The sequence below is a fragment of the Oryctolagus cuniculus genome, chromosome 9 (genome assembly GCF_051225735.1).
Source record: "Oryctolagus cuniculus isolate XC-2025 breed Fujian yellow rabbit chromosome 9, ASM5122573v1, whole genome shotgun sequence".
Taxonomy (NCBI): domain Eukaryota; kingdom Metazoa; phylum Chordata; class Mammalia; order Lagomorpha; family Leporidae; genus Oryctolagus; species Oryctolagus cuniculus.
In genome coordinates, this window is record NC_142875.1 from 113,750,015 (window position 1) to 113,770,096 (window position 20,082).

Genomic DNA, 20,082 nt, shown 5'->3' on the forward strand with positions numbered 1-20,082 from the left:
CTGGAGAGAACAAGAGGAATACGTCACCATGAATGGAAGTATAAATCACAATGTATCAGCATGGCTCATAATGTTCAATACAGAGAACTATGAAAAACTGTGAAAGCTCTGTGTTGCGATACCTGCTCTGTGCTAATTAAATGGAATACTTTCCAAAAAAAAGGAGAAAGAAAAAAAGAGAAAAAAATAAAGCACTGAGTCTGATGAAACTTAATTAGTGACTATTAAATGCCTTAAGATGATCAAAATTTATATGTATGAAATCTTGCCAGTTAGCTGCTGTTTCACACATGGTTAAGCTGCTACCTCACTATAGGGTACTACAGAAACCAGTAAGTTGAAATTAAATGATAGCTAATAAGAACTCCAGATAGATACCAAAATATTATCTGGAGGGCAGAGAAAGCACAAAATAAGGTGTTTCCAGGACTCCATCAGGTCTGAAACTACTGGGAACCCAGGGCCACTGCCACTGTTCCACAGAGATCACTTCGGATCAGCAGCAGAAACAGCTGTGCAGCCTGAGCCAGCCAGGGCCATGGGGAGGAGGGAGCCTTTCCACTTCAAAACTGCCTGGATCCAGACAGAGCCTCTTCTGATAGATTGTGTTCTATTTGGCCTAGGAGCAAATTAGAAGTTCTGAAAAACTTTGCGTCACTGTAATTTAAGTAGATGACACTACACAGTATATTACATAGCATTAGAGGGGGAGGGTTCAGAAACCCCTGGGACAAACTCTTGTAAATCATTTTAGGTTCAACCTGTTTTTATCAGTTTGTTAAGAATGTCTGTAAACCTAAGATGTCTTATCCCCCACCATTCAAGAGAGATAATTTTGACCTCTCAAAAAACCAACCAAACAACCCAGAAAATCCAGACCCCTGTCTGCAGAAATAACAACAAAAATACTGTTAAGTTAGACAAGGTAGCACACACTCTAAATTGCTCCTTAGTTTTTAAATATCAACTGGTTCAATGAATGCATATATAATCCTTGAAAACAGAAATTGTTTTAAAGTAGATAACTGTTACTTCACTTTTGAAAGTTAGAAGTTTAGAAGATCTCTATTTCTTTTTGGTGGCGAGGTTTACATGTAATTCCAAAAAAAATCAGAATTTGGCTAATGAGAACTATAAATTATACTTATAATCATTATTGGTTTTGGATTCATAGCAACCCATGAGTTCTTATCCCCACTTTACAAATGAGGCTTAGAAGCCGGCGCCACGGCTCACTAGGCTAATCTTCCGCCTTGCGGCGCCGGCACACCGGGTTCTAGTCCCGGTCGGGGCGCTGGATTCTGTCCTGGTTGCTCATCTTCCAGGCCAGCCCTCTGCTATGGCCCGGGAGTGCAGTGGAGGATGGCCCAAGTGCTTGGGCACTGCACCTTCATGGGAGACCAGGAGAAGCACCTGGCTCCTGGCTTCGGATCAGCGCAATGCGCCGGCTGCGGCGGCCATTGGAGGGTGAACCAACGGCAAAAGGAAGACCTTTCTCTCTGTCTCTCTCTCTCACTGTCCATTCTGCCTGTCAAAAACAAAACAAAACAAAACACAAACAAACAAACAAAAAAAAACAAACGAGGCTTAGATTAGAGACCTGACTTTCCAAGGTCACATGGCAGTGCCAGGACTTGCTTCAGAGACCGACTTTTAACCGGCCAGATTTGATGTTGAGTCTAATGTGACTCATTTTGATATCACACATGAATAATACTTTACTGGATAAAGGGTAAGTGATTTAAGTAGTCGCACTGGAGCTGGAGGCAAGAGTTGAGGCTCCAGAATACACCAAATCTGAACCTGCTCAATGATAACATCCCTCCTTAAAATTGAAGAAACCGGACCAAATATATTTAAGAAATATTCTGAGATTCTAATAAACCATTGAAAACACAGGAAATAAAGGCATAAATAGATAAATGAGATTACATCTATCTAAGAAGCTTCTGCACCTCAAAGGAAACACTCAACAGAGTATCAGTGGAATGGGAAAAATATTTGCAAACTATACATCTGATAAAGGATTCATATCCAGAATATATAAAGAGCACAGGAAACTCAATAGCAACAAAATAATCCAGTTACAAACGGCAAAGGACATGAACAGGCAGTTTTCAAAGGATGAAATACAAATGGCCAACAGACACATGAGAAGATCCTCAGGATCACTAGCCATCAGGGAAATACAAATCAAAACCATAATGAAGCTTCACCTCACCCCAGTTAAAATGGCTTTCATCCAAAATCAAAAACAAACAAGTGCTAGTGAGGATGTAGAGAAAATAATACTTTAATGCGCTACTGGTGGGAATGTAAACTGGTACAACATTTATGGAAGAAACACAGAGTCCTCAGAAATCTGAATATAGATGTACTGTTTGATCCAGCCATTCTACTTCTGGGAATTTACCCAAAAGAAAAGAAATAAGCATATGAAAGAATTATTTGTACTCCTGTGTTTATGGCAGCTCAATTCACAATAGCTAGGATATGGAATCAACCCAAATGTCCACCAACTGATGACTGGCTAAAGAGAATGTGGTATGTACACAAAATGGAGTACTATTCAGCCAAAAAAATGAAATCCTGTATTTTGCCAAAAATGGATGCAATTGGGTATCATTCTGGCTTTGTTAAATGAGCCAGTCCCAAAAGGCAAATATCACATTTTCTCTGATTTGTGATAACTATATATACATTAAAAAATAATATATATGAGTAAAATTGACACTGAGAAATTTATTATTTATAGCTCTTGTCTATACTCCTGAGGAGCAGTGGTTTTTCTGCTTGCTACTTGTTGGATTCTTTATTTAGTGGTTTTAAAGTAATTATAAAACAAATACAAAGTATGTCATTGCAAAAATTAAAAGAAAAATATAAAAGGAAGGAAGAGGCAAGGTAGGAGTGAGGGAGAGGGGGAGGATGGGGTGGAAAGTATCATTAGGGTCTTAAAATTGTATATATGATACATGAAAGCTGTTCCCCTTATGTAAATAAATAAATGGAAAGAATTTGAAGTCCAAGTTTAAAAAATAGATTAATTGTTATATATTCTATCACCGATTTTAAAATTATTGGTCACATGACCTCTCCTCTCTTGGTATTAAAAAAAGATGATTCCAATTTTAACAGTATATTTATTAAAATGGCTGGCATGTAAAAAAATCTTAACAGTAGTCAAGGCTTAGCTTTACATTATCTAAGATTTAGAGAAACCAGCAACAGAATTTTAAAGAAAGAACTGTCACAACTCAAAGAAGTGTCCAATAAATATTAACCCAAGAAAAGTAATAAAACTGGAAATACTCACAATCTCCTTGGTCAGCTGCCCATGCAGACCAGGCTGCCACCCGACTTCTAACGTCCACCTGTGTTACAGTCCCAGGAGGTACGGGGGCAGGCGCTCTGGGTGGAGGTGGAATGCCAGGGTCTGCTTTGGAAATCATCCTTTAAAACAGGGGAACGTGAGTTAAATGTTTACTCTGTTTTATGTTATTAGTTCAACCTCAAAAACTATATCAAGGGCAAAAAAGATTTCTAGCCATTCCATACATGTAGATTCATAAATGCATATGAGATTTTAAAAATGCAGATTTCTTTCTGGATCTCTCAAGGCTGTAGACCAACTATAGTGCTAAAGCCTAGTTTGTACACATTTAACCTACTGCTCGTTGCTCAAGACTCTCTGTGACTTCACACATAAGCAGAAGTCATATAAGGAAAAGATCCTAAACATGGAGAGAAAAAAAGGAGCAATCACGTAGTGATACACCTGGGAGAGCACACGAGGTGAGATTGCAGGTGGTAACCTGTGAAATACAACAATATACCTCCATCGAAAATAACTTCTCCAAACCCTTAGGTGGCAAAAAAAAAGACAAGAAAATGAATTTTACCCTTTAATTTTTTTAATGTGCTTACCTCAGGGCATCGGGCCGCCTCTTCTGTTTCCCTCCCTTACTGTCACTGATTGCACTTTCAATATCTTCACTAATCAGGTTGGCCTGCAATGAGAGACAAGTTACCTGGAGGACTATAGATTTTTTTCCCAAGCTTCAATATGGCCATTAAAACAGGGAAAGGGTTTAGGTTATTTGTCTGAATCAGTAAAGTGTCTTCATGAAAAAAGAAAGCCTTCTTTGAAAATCAAAATTGCTTTCAAAATGTGACTTGCAGATTTTTTAATGGTGATGTTTACAAGGACAGAATTTAGAAGCTGAAAGAATTTTTAAAGATCCAGAGCCCCTTGGTTCTAAACCAGATGTCCTTCCACAAGGCAAACATACAAGCACTTAGCATAGGCTGAAAGTACAAGCAGGCGCTATAAATGAAGCTGGCTAATTCTTTCCACCTGAGAAGAAACACGTTCATGTGGGGTAAATTTCCTTTCCTTTCTCCTCCTCAGGGCCCACTGGATACCCATCAACCCACTGAAACAAACCGCTGGGTCCCAATAGAGACCCTCTTATTTTAATGGCAAATTTACTGTACCCGTGGGAAGGTTCCCAACAGTAGGTTGTTTCCTTGGGGATAATCTCCTTATTTTGTCTTTTCAGGTAAAAATTTACTTTCTGCAAACAACTCTTGCAAAACTTTGGAACCAATGTGGGATTAACAGCTACAAAGTTTATTCTGTTTCATTTTCAAGTTTATTTATAGCCAGTGTTTAAAACTGGATATTAGATCATTGCTGAGATGTAGTCATCTGCTATGTCTGAATGCTCTCTGGAATTATGTATGTTTTCCTCAACCATGCATCCTATATATTCACTTACAGTGAGCACTGATAATCATAAAATTTGAGAACTGAATGGACACCTAACATTGATCTAATCCATTCTCCTCTTCTAATTTATGAAACTGAGGAATACGCATAAAGTAGACCTGGCCAAGGTCTAGCGCTAACTGGCAGTGTCAAGGTGCCCCAGTTCAGTGTTGCTGCCACAGGAACATCCTATTTTCAATGACATTGCCCACATCATCAAAGGCATTCTGTTATCTGAGATATCAAAACTAAAGATGCTCAGGAGCCTTGAACTTCTCATGGGGGTACAGGAGGATATTTTATTTCTCAGGAAAAAAAAGGACTACAAAAGTAAGCAACAGCATTGTGGCAGTGTGTGAAGTACCATGAATATTAACACTCTAAAGCAAAATGGCAAGATGATCACATAAAGGAGATTGCATCATATTCGCTGCACTTAATTTTTAATCAAGCAGCCAAAGGAAAAAAGGTCTCATGTGGCCTATGGCACAAATGAGCAAATATAGTTCTTAGTGGTGTATGAGCTTCTAGTTAGAGCAAAACAGTATTCAGTAAATCCATTTGAATGTATCACTATCACCACTCCACGTCAAATAAGGCAAGCACCTTGTTCTCAAAACTGAAATCCAGAAACTTTACTCAGCATAGTAACTATTAGCTCCCAGGAGGACTCTTATATCATGGATCCAAACACCAGATTATGAATGTCTTTTAACTTAGTCCTTTGTTTTTAAAATGTTTGAATTAAATTCACTATATTCTCAGAGCAAAATATTCACTTTAATATTCAGCGATTCAACACATCAAAGCTTACAAAATTCTTAATATACTTTGACTTTCAAAAGTCACTACACTATACAAAAATCTGATGAATAACACATATACAAATTATCTAAATGTCACATTCTTTGCAAATAAGATCATTAGAAGTCATCTATGGAATAAATTTAAATTAGAAGGAAATTATAAAATATACTGTTTACAGTCAGCCCTAATTTACCTATCATAGTTTAATGTCAAATACAGAAAAGATCAAGTGTCTCTTTATGATAATCTCCCAAAATTTTTTGTAAGATAAATGTTGCCTGAATATTTATAGTATACAATCAAAACAATAAATCACTACTTTGGCAAAGTATCAATCAACAGAAAGTGATTTCAATTTTAAAGAAATCAACTCAGGAAATAGACATTCAAGGGTGAACATAACTTCTAAGGTCCAATAAAGCATCACAAATTATAATTATTCAAAAATTACAGTGTACTTTGCAACAAAAATTTTAAGGAGATAGCCTGTTATTACTGGTAACTGTGCTCAATTATTTTCACATATCATTTGAGGATTACAAATTCTTAGCAATTACTCAAGTAACATAATTAAATGATGAACCTTATACCAATGTCAAGGGAACTATCTTAGTGCCTCATTACAATAATCCACACTAGGTGATTAGTGCAGAACAAAATTGGACAGTAGTATGATAATTTATTGTCCATGTGTCATTTTTTAACATTTGATTTTCAACTGTAAGTCCAGGCATTTGGTAAGAATTTATAATATTATCTACATGTTTAAGAAATAAACGATACATCTGATTTTTTTTAGTATCACTCAAATTTCCCCTTTATTTTCTTGGCTTGGAAATCCAAGGGAAAATACTATGATATTTGTTTTCTTGACAAAATCCTCAAAAAGTAAAAAGTTGGTATTCCAATGACATATGATTAAAATATGAGGGCACTTTACAAAATTCATAGAAAATGGGATGAAAAGATGTTTATTTTGGTACAAAAAATATAAGATCTATGCAATGTTTTCATGAAACCCATTATCTGAATTTTTTGAATACTCCATCATAGGAAGCTACCAGAATATCTGCTTAAAAGGTCAAAAAAAAACAAACAAACAAATTCACTGTCTTTTACCTTAATCTCATCACATTGGAAAAGATGAAGATCTGGCTTGTTCTGGGTTGGCTCTTTGCACACCAGGGCAAGAATTGAATCATAGCTGCATGAGTGCATCACCGCTTGGCAGTGCTGGATAGTATTTAAAGGAAAATTCTCCAGTTCGTTCTACAAGTAAAGTAAATATTTTATTTTGTAAGACTTTTGCCTATTGTCAAACAATCTGACCTTTCTGTAAATATGAGTACGTAGGGAGATTTTTAACAAATCAAACAGTACAGATTTTACGAACTTGCCTTTGACTCTAAATCAATGAGGCTCACAGCTCTGTCATCCACTTGAAGAATCATATCTTGAGTCCACACTTTGCCCTTGGCATCAAGCAATTTCAGCTTCCTTATTCCATCATCAACAGTTATCATAGCATCTTTGCGATCCAGAACAAAGGTAGTCAAGTGCTTACAATTGGCAAAAAGAAAAAAATATTTATAATGTACACAAATGTCTTAGTGCACGTTTTCCAAACAAAAGTAGAATTAACCTAATTGGGGTCAGAGAGCTGAAGGACAAATACAGTGTTCTCTAGAACTTCATGATTATTTTATCAAGAGAATGAGGTCAAGCAGGTTGAATAAAGAAAACGATGTCTTAACTCATAAGATATCCATGTCTATTTCATATTGAGCCATGCTGAATTAAACATGACATAAAAACAAAGTCTTAACAGCTTCAATAGCATTCTCTAAAAATAACCTCCCCAACCCCACCTTACTCTTTTATGGTGATTTACATGCTGAACAACTTACACGTCAGTTCCAAAACTGAGGAAGCTGACACTACAGACTGGCCGCAGCAATTCATTCTATAACAGCTTCTAGTATGCAGTCTCCTAAAACCACTTACCAAAACAAAACTGTTTAATTTTAGCTATGCATGCTTCAGATAATTAGAAAACTGAAACAGGAGCAATTCCAAAATTACCTCCATGCTTATTTTCTATGACAGTAGAGGTCATGTGGAAAGGCTTCATTTATGAGCAAATATCTTAAAGTTATGAGCAAATTATGAGCAAGAAGATTTCACCTGTGAGCCAACATCATAGAGGATAACAAGAGAAAAAATCTAATAACAAAACTGTTGTTTAAACAGAATTACAGTAGTAATGAACCTGAACTACTTGCTAAATCTGTAAGAAGTTTAACTTCAAGAAGGTTCTTACAGCAAAAAATAGAAGACTTTGCCTTTCCTTTGACTGAAACAAGGCTGACAGTGATCAGTGAGTATAGTTGTGATTTTAATTTATTCTCTATGAATGTAAACCCCGGGTTATTTATATAAAATACTTTATAGATAATATCTCAGTTTTACAAAAGCTGGAGGTCAGGTCAACACAACCTAAAATACAACACAGGAATAAAATAAAACATAATTTTGGATTTTACTTTCAATTTTTATGTTCCTGAAGAGTTAGTTTTAAATATTGGCAAATATTAGAAGCATCTTACTTCAACACGATACTGGGATACATCTGACACACTGCTGACACTGTCCCGTGCATAATTCTTCCTCTGTTCTAAAAGAGAAATTTAAAAAGCCATTATTTACTCAATAATAAATAGGCTGAAGTTCATATATGGTGTCATGTGGTCATTTTTAAAACTGGTCTACCTCACATATAAATACAGTACTTGATAAGTCACCATTGTGTGGTGTATCTGAAAACACCCATTATTCATAGTCAATCTAAAAGCCACAAGAAAACCAAAATGATATGCAGGAACAGTTTAACTCAATAAAATTTTTCAGAACTCCAAAGTTCATCAAGATTGCAAATAAATAAAATTATTTCATCTGAAGATTTTAATTAGGAATCTTTTGTCTGACAAAAAAGACAAAAATCAGCTTAAAATTTCATTTGTTCATGCATTGAGATCAAAGTAAAACTGCAAATATTGTCATAGATACTGTATTATATGAGTTAGACTACATTATTAAAATAATAGACAATATAACAAATATCTCCTTTTATAACATCCAAACTATGGACAGTGGTAGAGAAGATTCAAAACATGATTAAATCATGCTGGGTGCCATTCAATAGTTGCAATTTTCACATATTTATAGAACACACAGATACGCAGAATTACAGAAATAAGCTGTTAAGAAAAATGAGAAAGTTAGGTAGAAAGGTATTGCACCAAACTTACTTAAAGAGCTAAAAGAAATCTTTAAGTTTCTTTTCTGATATAAATGCTGCAAACCCAAAAATAATATTAAACTATGTTGGCAATATTTAGTATTTGTTACTTTTTAACAAAACAGCTTGCTTAATTGTAAATTTATAGTTTCCCTATTTCTTTTAAAGCAAGTGCTATTGTGAAAAATGAAAAAGAACTCTAAGGGGAACCCAAAGGTTTTTGTTCTAATTTAGCTTTGATATCACTACTTTCAACAGAAATTAAATTTAAGCAAGACATTTATTGTTCAGGGCCTTAGCATCATTATTGTAAAATAAAACAGTTACGTAAGATAACACCAAAGATCCTTAAAGCATTAAAGTTCTGGCATACATACACATATACACACACACACACACACACATATACATATTAGGGGTATGTGTGTGTGTGTGTGTGTGTGTGTATAACTTGGCTTCTAAAAATAAGTAATTTTTCGGTTACTATGGAAACCTTAGATAATCCTACAACATAAATCAAAAAATTCTGAGCATAAATGCAACGTATGTACAAAAATACAAACTACACAGGCAGACTTGGAATGTTAACCGTATTCTTTAGAAACTTCAATAACGTTTTGTTTCAAAATATATATTAAAGTAATTAACCTTTCATTTATATTTATTTAATAGTTTAGATGAAAAATCTCCATATTCCTTATTATCAGTCCTTTTATTACTCTGATACTATGGTAATATATTCTATTTTTGATTTTGCAGCATTAAAATTACTCAAAGACAAGACACACTACAAAGCCCATTCTGCTACCTTTCTTTTTTTGTTTGGATGATGACCTGAAGAAGTATGATCCATCTGGTCCTACCAAGATAATGTGATCATAAAGAAAGATCTGGTTTCACCATGAACATTTTTACAATATTCAAAAAAACCTTCACTGTCTAAATTGTTCTTGGGGAAATTTATATTACTCTTGAAATACAATACATAATTCAGGGATGTGTTTGACAAAACACTTAGAAATCATCTCTGTATAAGAATCACTAGCTCATCACATTCTCACACAATTCTCCATGGCAGACCTGTCACAGGAGGGAGGTTCTGTTTCTTTTGAGGGGACATGAGGGCATCATGGAATCCAGAGATGATAAGATAGCTCCAGGATGTCCAGTGTTTGACAGATTCTTTCAGATAAATGAATGGCAAACAACGGGAAGGCTCCAAAATAGTGTTTGTGCCTAGACATTCTTATATGAGATAGTAAGAATTTATTCCCCCAGATTTTCTAACACACAGTTTCTTATGCCCACAGAATCACAATGTACAGAAATGCAAAGGAACTATTCAATAGCACTTATGAAAGTATGGGTTTAAGCTGGTCACTCCGACTGTCATTTCTGATTATCCGGATTAGGAACTCATTTTCAGAATTCCTAAACTTCTTTCTTGCCCATGTTACACAACAGATAAGATGTATATTACATGAAATTACCTCTTAAAGATCCTAAAAATGCACAAATACCAGAAAACAGGTTGGCAAATAAACTAGTAGTTCCAGTGATTTTAAGTAAGTGGACAATAGTTAATATTAACTTTTTTTATTAGGCAATTTTGAGAGGAGGTTCCTAAAAGGCAACTGTAGTGGTACATTTTATGAGAAGCACATGTACTTACAGGTACAGTTGTAACAATTATTCTCCTAAACTAAAAATCTCCCCACCCTCAGACAATGTAAAAAGCCTAAGCCAAGTCTCTCAATACTACTCTAATGATGTTGATCACTGTCTTTTTAACACATATTAAACTAAGCTTAAAAAAAAAAAACTGAAACACTGTGTGGGTCACTCTCAAGATTCTCATATAATCCATCTAGAGTGCAGACAAGGTGAAAATCTCCATGCCAAATCTGTATAAATGCCAACTGACTTACTCTACGTTCTCTCTTCAAACACAGCTTTGCTTCCAAATTATGAGGGTAAATCATGGACAAATGTCATATTAAATAACAAATAAATGAATAATACTGGCAAGCTTTGAGTTTCGAGTAGGAGAGTGGCTCCCACTTCTCCTGGAACTCTCCTTTCCCTCTATCTCTCCCTCTCTCCCTCTCTCCCTCCCTCGCTCTCAGAATCAATTAGGACCAGGAACAAACTTCACTTACGTATGGTATCAGTGTTTGTATTTCATTAATTTTCTTATTAATTTTTATATCATGGACCAGAATACACAAACCCAAACAGACAGATTTAGGAGAGCTGAGTAACCAATGGTGAAAATACTTTACAAATCATTTTAGTATGATTGAGCTGCTTTATGCATGTTCTTTCAAAAATAGATATTCAACTTCTAGGTCAGAAATAGCAAATTTAGCTTTAATTTGAATAATTAGCATAACTAAAACTGTAACAAGCACACAGGTCAATTATATTTGACTCCCTTTTACCTAAATAAAAGGCATAAGCATAATATAGCAACATGAAACAGGTAATATCTAGAGTTTTAGCTAATATATGTAAAATTTTAATTTTCTCTTTCTCCAAAAACAGAGTTGCTTGGAAAATAAGGATTTGGCCATTAAAAAGAAAAAAGTAACATAAAAGCAGCTGGTGATTATTTCTCTCCAAATAAGTAAAACAATGGGCTACAGCTCATATTCCTTTATTCTTGCAAAAACTGTCAACCACAGAAGAGGAGAATTCCTTTCCCACTAGGTTAGTGCACCATTTCCAGAAAGGAGAGGTGCTAAAGGGAATCAGTAAGAGGAAGGCAGTGATGATTAGCAGCCCTCATGACCATGTAAGAATTAGCACAAGCAATGCAACCACAGCCTGACAGTGTAGTGTCTGAGACAAGCAGGGAACTGCAACCACTGACTGACAAAACACTATCTAAGGCTGCATTTAAAACACAAAGAGGTCACTTTTACAAACTACATTCTTTAAAAATTAATTTTAGTAGCCTGTTCAACAATGCATTAAAAAGGCTCAAATCATGAGGAGAGGGGGAGCTTCAAAATTTACAGTCAGGCTGGGAAAATGACCAGCCTGCCTCTGAGTCACTTGTTTTAGCAGTCTATTAGGCTGAATTTTTACTCTAACATTGCCTAATTTCCTGATATTTTTTCAATCATGAGTCATTTACTTCTTAAGAATTACAAAAAATGACATTTATTCTTTTAAAAAATTAAACATTTTCTCTAAGTAAAACACAAACTGCATAATGAGGATAAAAAAATGAGATTGTTTAAAAAAATTATTTTTGAGAAGCAGGGGGAGGGGAACAAATAGAGCTCCATCTGCCCGTTCACTCCTCAAATACCTACAACAGCCAGGGCTGGGTCAGAGCCAATGAAATGGGAGCTTGGAATGCAATTCAGTTCTCCTACATGGGTAACAGGAATCCAGTCACCTCAGACATCTCTGCTGCCTCCCAGAGTCTGCACTGGTAGGAAGTTGGAGTCGGAGCCGGGAAGTGAACCCAGATATTCTGATATGATATGCAGGTGTCCTAATGATGGGCTAAAGGTCTGCTCCCACAGCACCTAGCATTAACTCCCCAGTGGCACTTGAAACATGAAAGAGACTTGGGATTCAATTATGGCAATCAAATAGATTAGATCCAAAATAAGATCAGGAGGGAGAGGGAGACCAGAAAAATGGAGGTACAAAAAGAAAAATGTGTGGTGTGGTTATTGGCTAAGAAGAGTACCTATCATATTTATCCAATAATATAAATCTCAAAGTTAACTGTAAGTGTTGCTAATGACCATGAGGTCATTACAAATTGGTAATTCTGTGACACTTTGAGTTTTCTGGACATAACATTATACTGTATATATCTCTATTAAAAAAAAAAACTCTATAAGATTGAGTTTTGAATGTTTTCAACTATAAAGAAATGTTAAATGATTAAAAGGATAAATGTTAACCCTCATCAGATATTATACAATGAATACATATGATGAAACATCATATAGTGGCCAACGCTGCGGCTCACTTGGCTAATCCTCCACCTGCAGTGCCGGCACCCCGGGTTCTAGTCCTGATTGGGGTACCGGATTCTGTCTGGGTTGCTCCTCTTCCATTCCACCTCTCTGCTGTGGCCTGGGATGGCCCAAGTGCTTGGGCCCTGCACCCACATGGGAGACCAGGAGGAAGCACCTGGCTCCTTGCTTTGGATAGGCGCAGCACGCCGGTGCAGCACACTGCCCACAGCACACTGGCTGTTGCAGCCATTTGGGGGGTGAACCAACGGAAAAGGAAGACTTCCCTCTGTCTCTCTCTCATTGTCTAATTCTGCCTGTTTAAAAAAAAAAAAAAAAGAAACATCATATAGTATCCCATATATATGCACAATTTTATATGCCTGTTAAATTTTTTTAAAAAGACAAATTTTAATAAAGTATCTAATTATTTATGGCAAATAGTCAAACTCTACATCCAGCAGTATCTACTTTAGAGGGGAGTTACTTTTATTTTTTTAAAGATTTTATTTATTTATTTGAAAGGTAGAGTTACAGGCAGTGAGAGGGAGAGACAGAGAGAAAGGTCTTCCTTCCGTTGGTTCACTCCCCAAATGGCCGGAGCTGCACCAATCCAAAGCCAGGAGCCAGAAGCTTCCTCCTGGTCTCCCACGCAGATGCAGAGGCCCAAGGACTTGGGCCATCTTCCACTGCTCTCCCAGGCCACAGCAGAGATCTGAATCGGAAGAGGAGCAGCCAGGACTAGAACCGGTGCCCATATGGGTTGCCAGCACTGCAGGCAGAGGATTAACGTACTGCAGTATGGTGCCAGCCCCAAGGGGAGTTACTTTTCTAAGAAGGTTGGCTGACTGGTCTTAGAGATTTCACAACATCTTCACATTAAAGTTCCATTCCGCACTCTATTTCCCAGTCTACAGCTGCCAGAGGCAATGCTAGAAGCTCCAGGTTCACAAGGGAAGTGAACAGGCTTAGGACCCCACTGCATGGGAAAGCAGCCCCAAATACTCAGAAGGAAAGTGACACTGAATGACTTGGTACAAGGGTGAGGAATGCAGCCTTGGAGATGGTCACCATACATAACAGTGGGCACACCCTAGCCTTCTGAGTCACCCAGAGGTTGCAAGTGCCACACCTCGAGGGAAGGGAAGGTTTAATGCATTTCACAGCTACAAGAGAACTTCAAAAAGGTCACAGGAAATGAAATTGAAAGAAGTTATTCCAATGCAAAAAAAAAAGTTGAAGACAAATAAGGAGTCTGGCAAAAAGCACATCAAAAATGAGTATTAAGATTTATATGGTTTTCACAGTTTTTCGCATCAAAATAAACTTATCTTTTAATTCCATTTTCTGTGAATATTTTGAAATATCCTCATATTTCTCTTAAAGCATTTTTAAATTTTAGTGCTTAAAGATTTTAACAGGGATGGCACTTGGTGCAGAAGTTAAGTAACCACTTGGGATGCCCACGTCCAGTATCAGAGCCTACATTCAGGTCCCAGCTCTACTCCAAACTCCATCTTCCTGCTAAGACACACCCTGAGAGGCAGCAATGATTACTCAAGTAATAGGGTCCCTGCCACCCAGATGGAAGACCTGGATTGAGTTCCAGGCTCCTGGCTTCAGCCTGGCCCAGCCCAGCTCAACAGATGCAGCCATTTGGGAAGTGAACCAGTGGGTGGAAGATCTCTATTTTTCTCTCTGTCTGCCTCTGTCTTTTGAATAAAACGAAAATAAATAAAACTTTATAAATAGAATTTGACAACCAGGATGGCTGAAAAAAATATAAAATTTCCAGTCCCTGTTAACAGTATCTAAATGAAATGCTACTGTCTTGAAACACATAGATGAGAAGGAAATTTTTATTTTCCCAAGCAAGAGTTTTTACTAACACTACATAGTCATGGACATTAGTGATGTGAAGCCTTTCCATGCTGGCTTGGAAATTCCTCATGTAACAATGAAGAAATGAAAAAAACACAGCATTGAAAATTGCAGCATATTTAACAGATTTCCTTGAATAATAAATCAGTATATATCTCCAAAAAGTCAGATTTATGGTCATATAGAAGTATAGTTCACAATATATTTTATGGGGTTTATATAAAGATACTTCTAGAGCAATGTAGGGAGTGAACACAGCTTACAAATATACAACAAAGGCTACCTCTTGATTCTGTCAAGGTCTCACCATAACAATGTGTATAACCCAACTTGGAGGTGACACCAAAAATATTAAATTTAAGGGGCATGATGAATCTGAGGCCCAAGGACAAAAAGTGACTCTTCAATTCCATTCCCTATTTCCACAACAAGGCCGTTTCTTACATTTCTCATATAAATGGACAATATTATTACCATGCCTATTGTACAGATCATGAGACTGAGACCAAGAGGCTAAATCATTTGCTTGAAACAGCAGAATTTGGTAGAGGTGCCCTGAATTAATCACCAATCCCCTGGCCTCCAAAACCCATATTTAGGAAATATGTAGTTTTTCATAAGATAGATTTTCTATGAAATATCTAAAGATGCCCCTGTTGTATCCATGGATTTAAAAAATTTTCCATCAAACTATAATTCCGTTTTCCATGAACTTCATGAAGTATTGTCCTATGATGGGTCCTATTCTAAGTACAACTATAAAATAAGTACTTATTGAGTATATTCTCTAAATCTACAATTTACAACTATGAGGCCATGGTAAGAATGTCTCAATACAATACACAAGAAAAAACTTGAAACCAACACTAATCAGATTGACAGAGCCATATATACATGTATTGATGTATGGTATTAAATTCATTTTATGAATGTATGTATTTTTATAAATTCATTATTTGAATTTAAAGCCAATTCACTAAGAACACTGGCAGAAAAGGAATCAAAAAACCTCACAATTATTTATTCTACCATGCCAACAAGTTGTAGATCTAGATAATGCAAAAAGAAAAACTTCTACACTTGAGAAAATGTTGTTGGTTCCTACAGCACATAATATCAATGACAATAACTGACACAAATATTGTTTTCTGCTTGCAAAGAAACTATTCTAAGCAGCTTACATGTATTAATTCATTTAATACTCATTATCAACCCTCTGAGATACCCTGCTACCTATAGAACCAAAATGAGGTAGATACTGGTGAAGTAATTTGCCTAAGATAACTTAGCTAACAAATGTAGAACTGGATTTCAAACTAGACAGTCTGGTACCAGAATCTTTGTAAACAAGCCTACTAGTATTCTGATTTTGTTAATATTATACAATAATAGAAAGGACATGCCAACCCTATACAAACGCCTTCTAAAATATATATGATGTATTCAAGACTTCTCAATTTCTTCTCCATAATGACTTTCTATTTATATTTTAAGTTGAAAATCTTACATATAAGTGAGATAATCTAGAAAGGGCACTGGAAATAAGAGAAGGATTGGATAAAGCTAGATTATTCAGAAGTGTATAAGGGCTGCTAGTCATATTATAATACTATCTGAAAAGCTGAAGACTACATGGAAAAAGTTCTATCACTGTCAGCCCATGATCAACAAGAGTCATGAAAGTCCACAAACACAAACTGTAACTGGAAAACACACCTAAACCACTGGGATCACGCAAAAGACATTCAAAAACGCTGAAATACATTTCACCTGTAGTTAGAAATTGTATGACAGCAAGCCAGTTTGAAGCTTTGGTAGTATTTGCAAAAACTCTTTAAAATCATCCTTATCCAGCTTCACCACTTTCCACCCAAAGAATAAAAACTGTGGGATCAAATTATGATCCCAATGATGTAATCTGTAAAACATTTTTAGAAACAGACACAGTCCATTAAAACAAACCAACCTACCATAAAGGGCCTTTGCACTTGTTTTCGAAGTGTGCTCTCTGTCCATCTGAGAATAGGTGGGTGATAATCCGTAGCCACTGCAATAAAAAATGGTCATTGCATTGGGTTATAGTCCAAAGTAAGGAATAAACTCTCAGGACTAGAAAATACAAACGTCAATACATAATAATCATATTTTATACACATTTTGCCCTGGTAAGCAGCGAAGAAACAGAATACAAACCACTCAAACCCAGTGAGGACCAAAGTTGTGCAAATCACATTCTCCACTCAAGTAGCAAATCAGAACTGGGGCCATAAACATCCATCAAGGCTGAAACTCTTAGAAGAGAGTGAGTTTGCTACATTCAAGCATGTTCTAAGTAGCCGTACAGTTACAAGTTCCCAATGATTTAAGCATGAAATACACATTTTTTTACAAATATTTAAAATGCCATTAATTCAAATAACACTTTATCATTAAATCTGATCTACTTTATCTATAACTACCTTTCTGTTACTAATATGTTACATGAAATAAATACTGATTTATTTGAAACTTATTCATTTATTCATTAAACATTCATTAAGCCCCCAAACCTAGGAAAATAAGGAGTATGGGAGGGGAACAAATAATAAAAAGAGTTACCACAGAATTCCACATCTGGGTAAAACTAACAGCTGTTAATATGTTAAGATTAAAGGAGTAACTTTGCAACAAGTTGTCTAAGTCTTGACCACCAAGCTGAACCCAAAAAGAATGCAAAGAACTTCTGTAGACAGGTGGAGAACCAAGTGAGGAGAAAGCATAGGGAACTGACTCAAGAAGCAGCAAAGTGCAGTTAATGGGATGTGCTCAAGAACTGAGGAATGCATGGAGAAGAAAAGGCAGCCAGACTGAAGGTTTTTACATCATGCTTAAAAATAAGATCTTCATTCTCTCCATCTAGTAGTATCACCTGTCAAGGAAGCTGATTAGTGAAATATATCCCACAATAGCCAATATCAAGGACCAGGATCAACCACAATATATATGACAATGGTCACTTGAGTCAAGGTTATAATTTCAGGTTATACCTAGGCTGCTGGGATTATTTGTTTGCCTGATCTTTTTCATTTGTTTCATTTTATAGCCTGTTAGCTATATTGGTGTTAGCTATATTGGTGTTCTCATCTAAATGACATTTAATCCTCCTCCAATGCCAATATTGTATGAATAACAGTAATAGGATGCTTCAGAAACACTCAAAGTTCTGAAATAGAGTATATATTTGACTCTAAAAAACCATAATGGTAAAAATATCAGACTGAAACATCGCCCAATTCTGAGATCTCTGTCACTGGGGTTAATAATTACTTCATCATTTTACTCTTTATCAGAAACAGTAAACTTTTAATGATAACATGTTAGTACATATTAATGACATAAAAGTACATTAAGAAATGAAACATTTTCATTTAAAATGTAAACCAAAGTGCAGTCATTTGGCATAGCAGTTAAAACATTGCTTGGGATATCCTTATCTATATCCAAGTTCTAGGGTTTAAATTTCAGCCCCACTTCCAATTATAGCTTTCTGCTAATGCACAGCATGGAAGGAAGAGGTGCTGGTCCAAATACTTTGGTCCCTGCCATCCAGGAGGGAGACCCAGATTGAGTCTCCTGACTCTTAACCCAGCCCAGCTATTATCAGTATTTGGGAGTGAATATCTTTCTGTCTCTGTCATTCAAATAAATCAAAAATCAATTAGCAATTAAAATCACCAACTCAAATCCCTCCATAGAATAAATATAAATATTTCAACTTACTTCACTGGAGATGAGTACATTCCAAAACCACTGGGATGATTGGAAATATGACCGTTCATCCTATCTTTCACTCCTATGTTTGGAAAAAAAATAAAAGTTCACAGATTAAAGGTAATAAAAGCAGCAATACACTTCAGTCTCAAGTTATTCATTCAACAAATATGGGTCCCTTGCAGGGATGATACTAGAGACACAGAGTTAAAGATCTCCCCACTCAAGATCAGGCTCCAAGGGTAGAGGTGGACATAGAAGCAAAGACCCAATTGGTATTGAACGTTAACACACTAACATTTCAAGCAAATCTAGGTGAGTAAAAAAAAAATCTAAAATGTAGTCCTCAGTCCTCTAAGCATTGTATCATGTTCATATATACTCTGTCCAAACTTCTTACCAATTGTTTATGTTGTGAGATAATATTTTATTGCTTTATTGTAAAACAGAATCATGACATCTGGAAACTTGTACAGAAGAGCACAAACAGAAAAAATACCAGCCCGAGTCCGATCACTTAGAGATAAAATGGAAACGTCCTGTGAACTGCTCTCCTGGTTCTCTTTCCTGGCTCCTTCCTTCTTCCTTTCATTTCTCCCTGCCTTCAAAGCACATCTGCCAACATCCTATAAGCATACGCTTGAATATATCTTTTTTTCAACAAAGTGCTGATTTACACATTACTCTTTTCTCAAGAAAATACTTTTACAAATCAACGCCCGATATTTAACTTCAGAGACCATTTTTAAAATCTATTTTACAAGTGGAACAAGGTGTTTCATTCAAATGAATAATAAGTAAAACTTTCTTTCTGCCAACTGAAATGGCCTTTTCTTTTTTTCCTTCTAGACCAACACAGCTACACCTGGTTTATTTCTACTCCAGGATATTTGCTCTTCCCTGGGTTCTGTGTCACTAAATTTTTCTGAATCTTGTGTTTTCCTGACTTTTGTCTTTGTATACACATTACATTGTTATGCCCTCTCAATCACTAAGAGTTAGGCTAGATATGCCCTATTTTATTACAAGATAAGAGCAAAAGGAGTAGAAGCACTAACCAACAGGGCATGGCCATGTCAGGCTCTATGACAGCCACTAGGACTCCTAACGTGAACAAAACAGACATGGGTCCATAGGCCCAACTGTCTGGTGGAGAAAAACAGGCACTTAGTAAATAAATATAAAGGTATAAATTACAATTACTATTATAAAGAGAAATTCAGGCTGCAGAAGGGCAGATGGCCAGGAATTTATTTCAGATTGGAAGAGGATAGAAAGGCTGCATAAAAACATCACATTTGAGACCTGGTAAGTTGATTCTTTTCTTCAGCCCTCAGTTCAATCACAATGCTCTCAGGAATGTTTTTACTGACCTTCTTGAACAGATAAAACCCCACCATAAGAAACCCTCCACACTCTAAACAAATTTTTTCAAAGCACTTGCCACAGTCACAAATTTTCATTTCTTTAAATTCCTGACTCTTTGCTAGACTAGTAGCTCCAAAAGAACAGGTGATTTTGATTGACAACTGTTGTTTCTCAAGAAATAAGAAGGGGGGCAGGTGGTTGGTGCAAGGAGTTATGCCACCACTTGA

General features: G+C 36.1%; 1 protein-coding gene across 10 annotated transcripts in view; it reads right to left on the reverse strand.

Annotated features, from left to right (window-relative positions):
* EPS8 (EGFR pathway substrate 8, signaling adaptor) overlaps window positions 1–20,082 on the reverse strand; it is a 188,473-nt gene that overhangs the window by 49,501 nt on the left and 118,890 nt on the right. For all 10 annotated transcript variants that reach the window (XM_070049440.2, XM_070049441.2, XM_089303877.1 and 7 more), the window contains 7 exons: window positions 18,497–18,569; window positions 16,708–16,784; window positions 8,185–8,252; window positions 6,976–7,137; window positions 6,698–6,847; window positions 3,928–4,010; window positions 3,317–3,453 (listed from right to left, as the gene is read on the reverse strand). In XM_070049440.2, coding sequence (XP_069905541.2) covers window positions 3,317–3,453; window positions 3,928–4,010; window positions 6,698–6,847; window positions 6,976–7,137; window positions 8,185–8,252; window positions 16,708–16,784; window positions 18,497–18,555 — 736 coding nt within the window. In that variant the 5' untranslated portion in view covers window positions 18,556–18,569. The remainder of the gene's footprint in view (window positions 1–3,316; window positions 3,454–3,927; window positions 4,011–6,697; window positions 6,848–6,975; window positions 7,138–8,184; window positions 8,253–16,707; window positions 16,785–18,496; window positions 18,570–20,082) is intronic.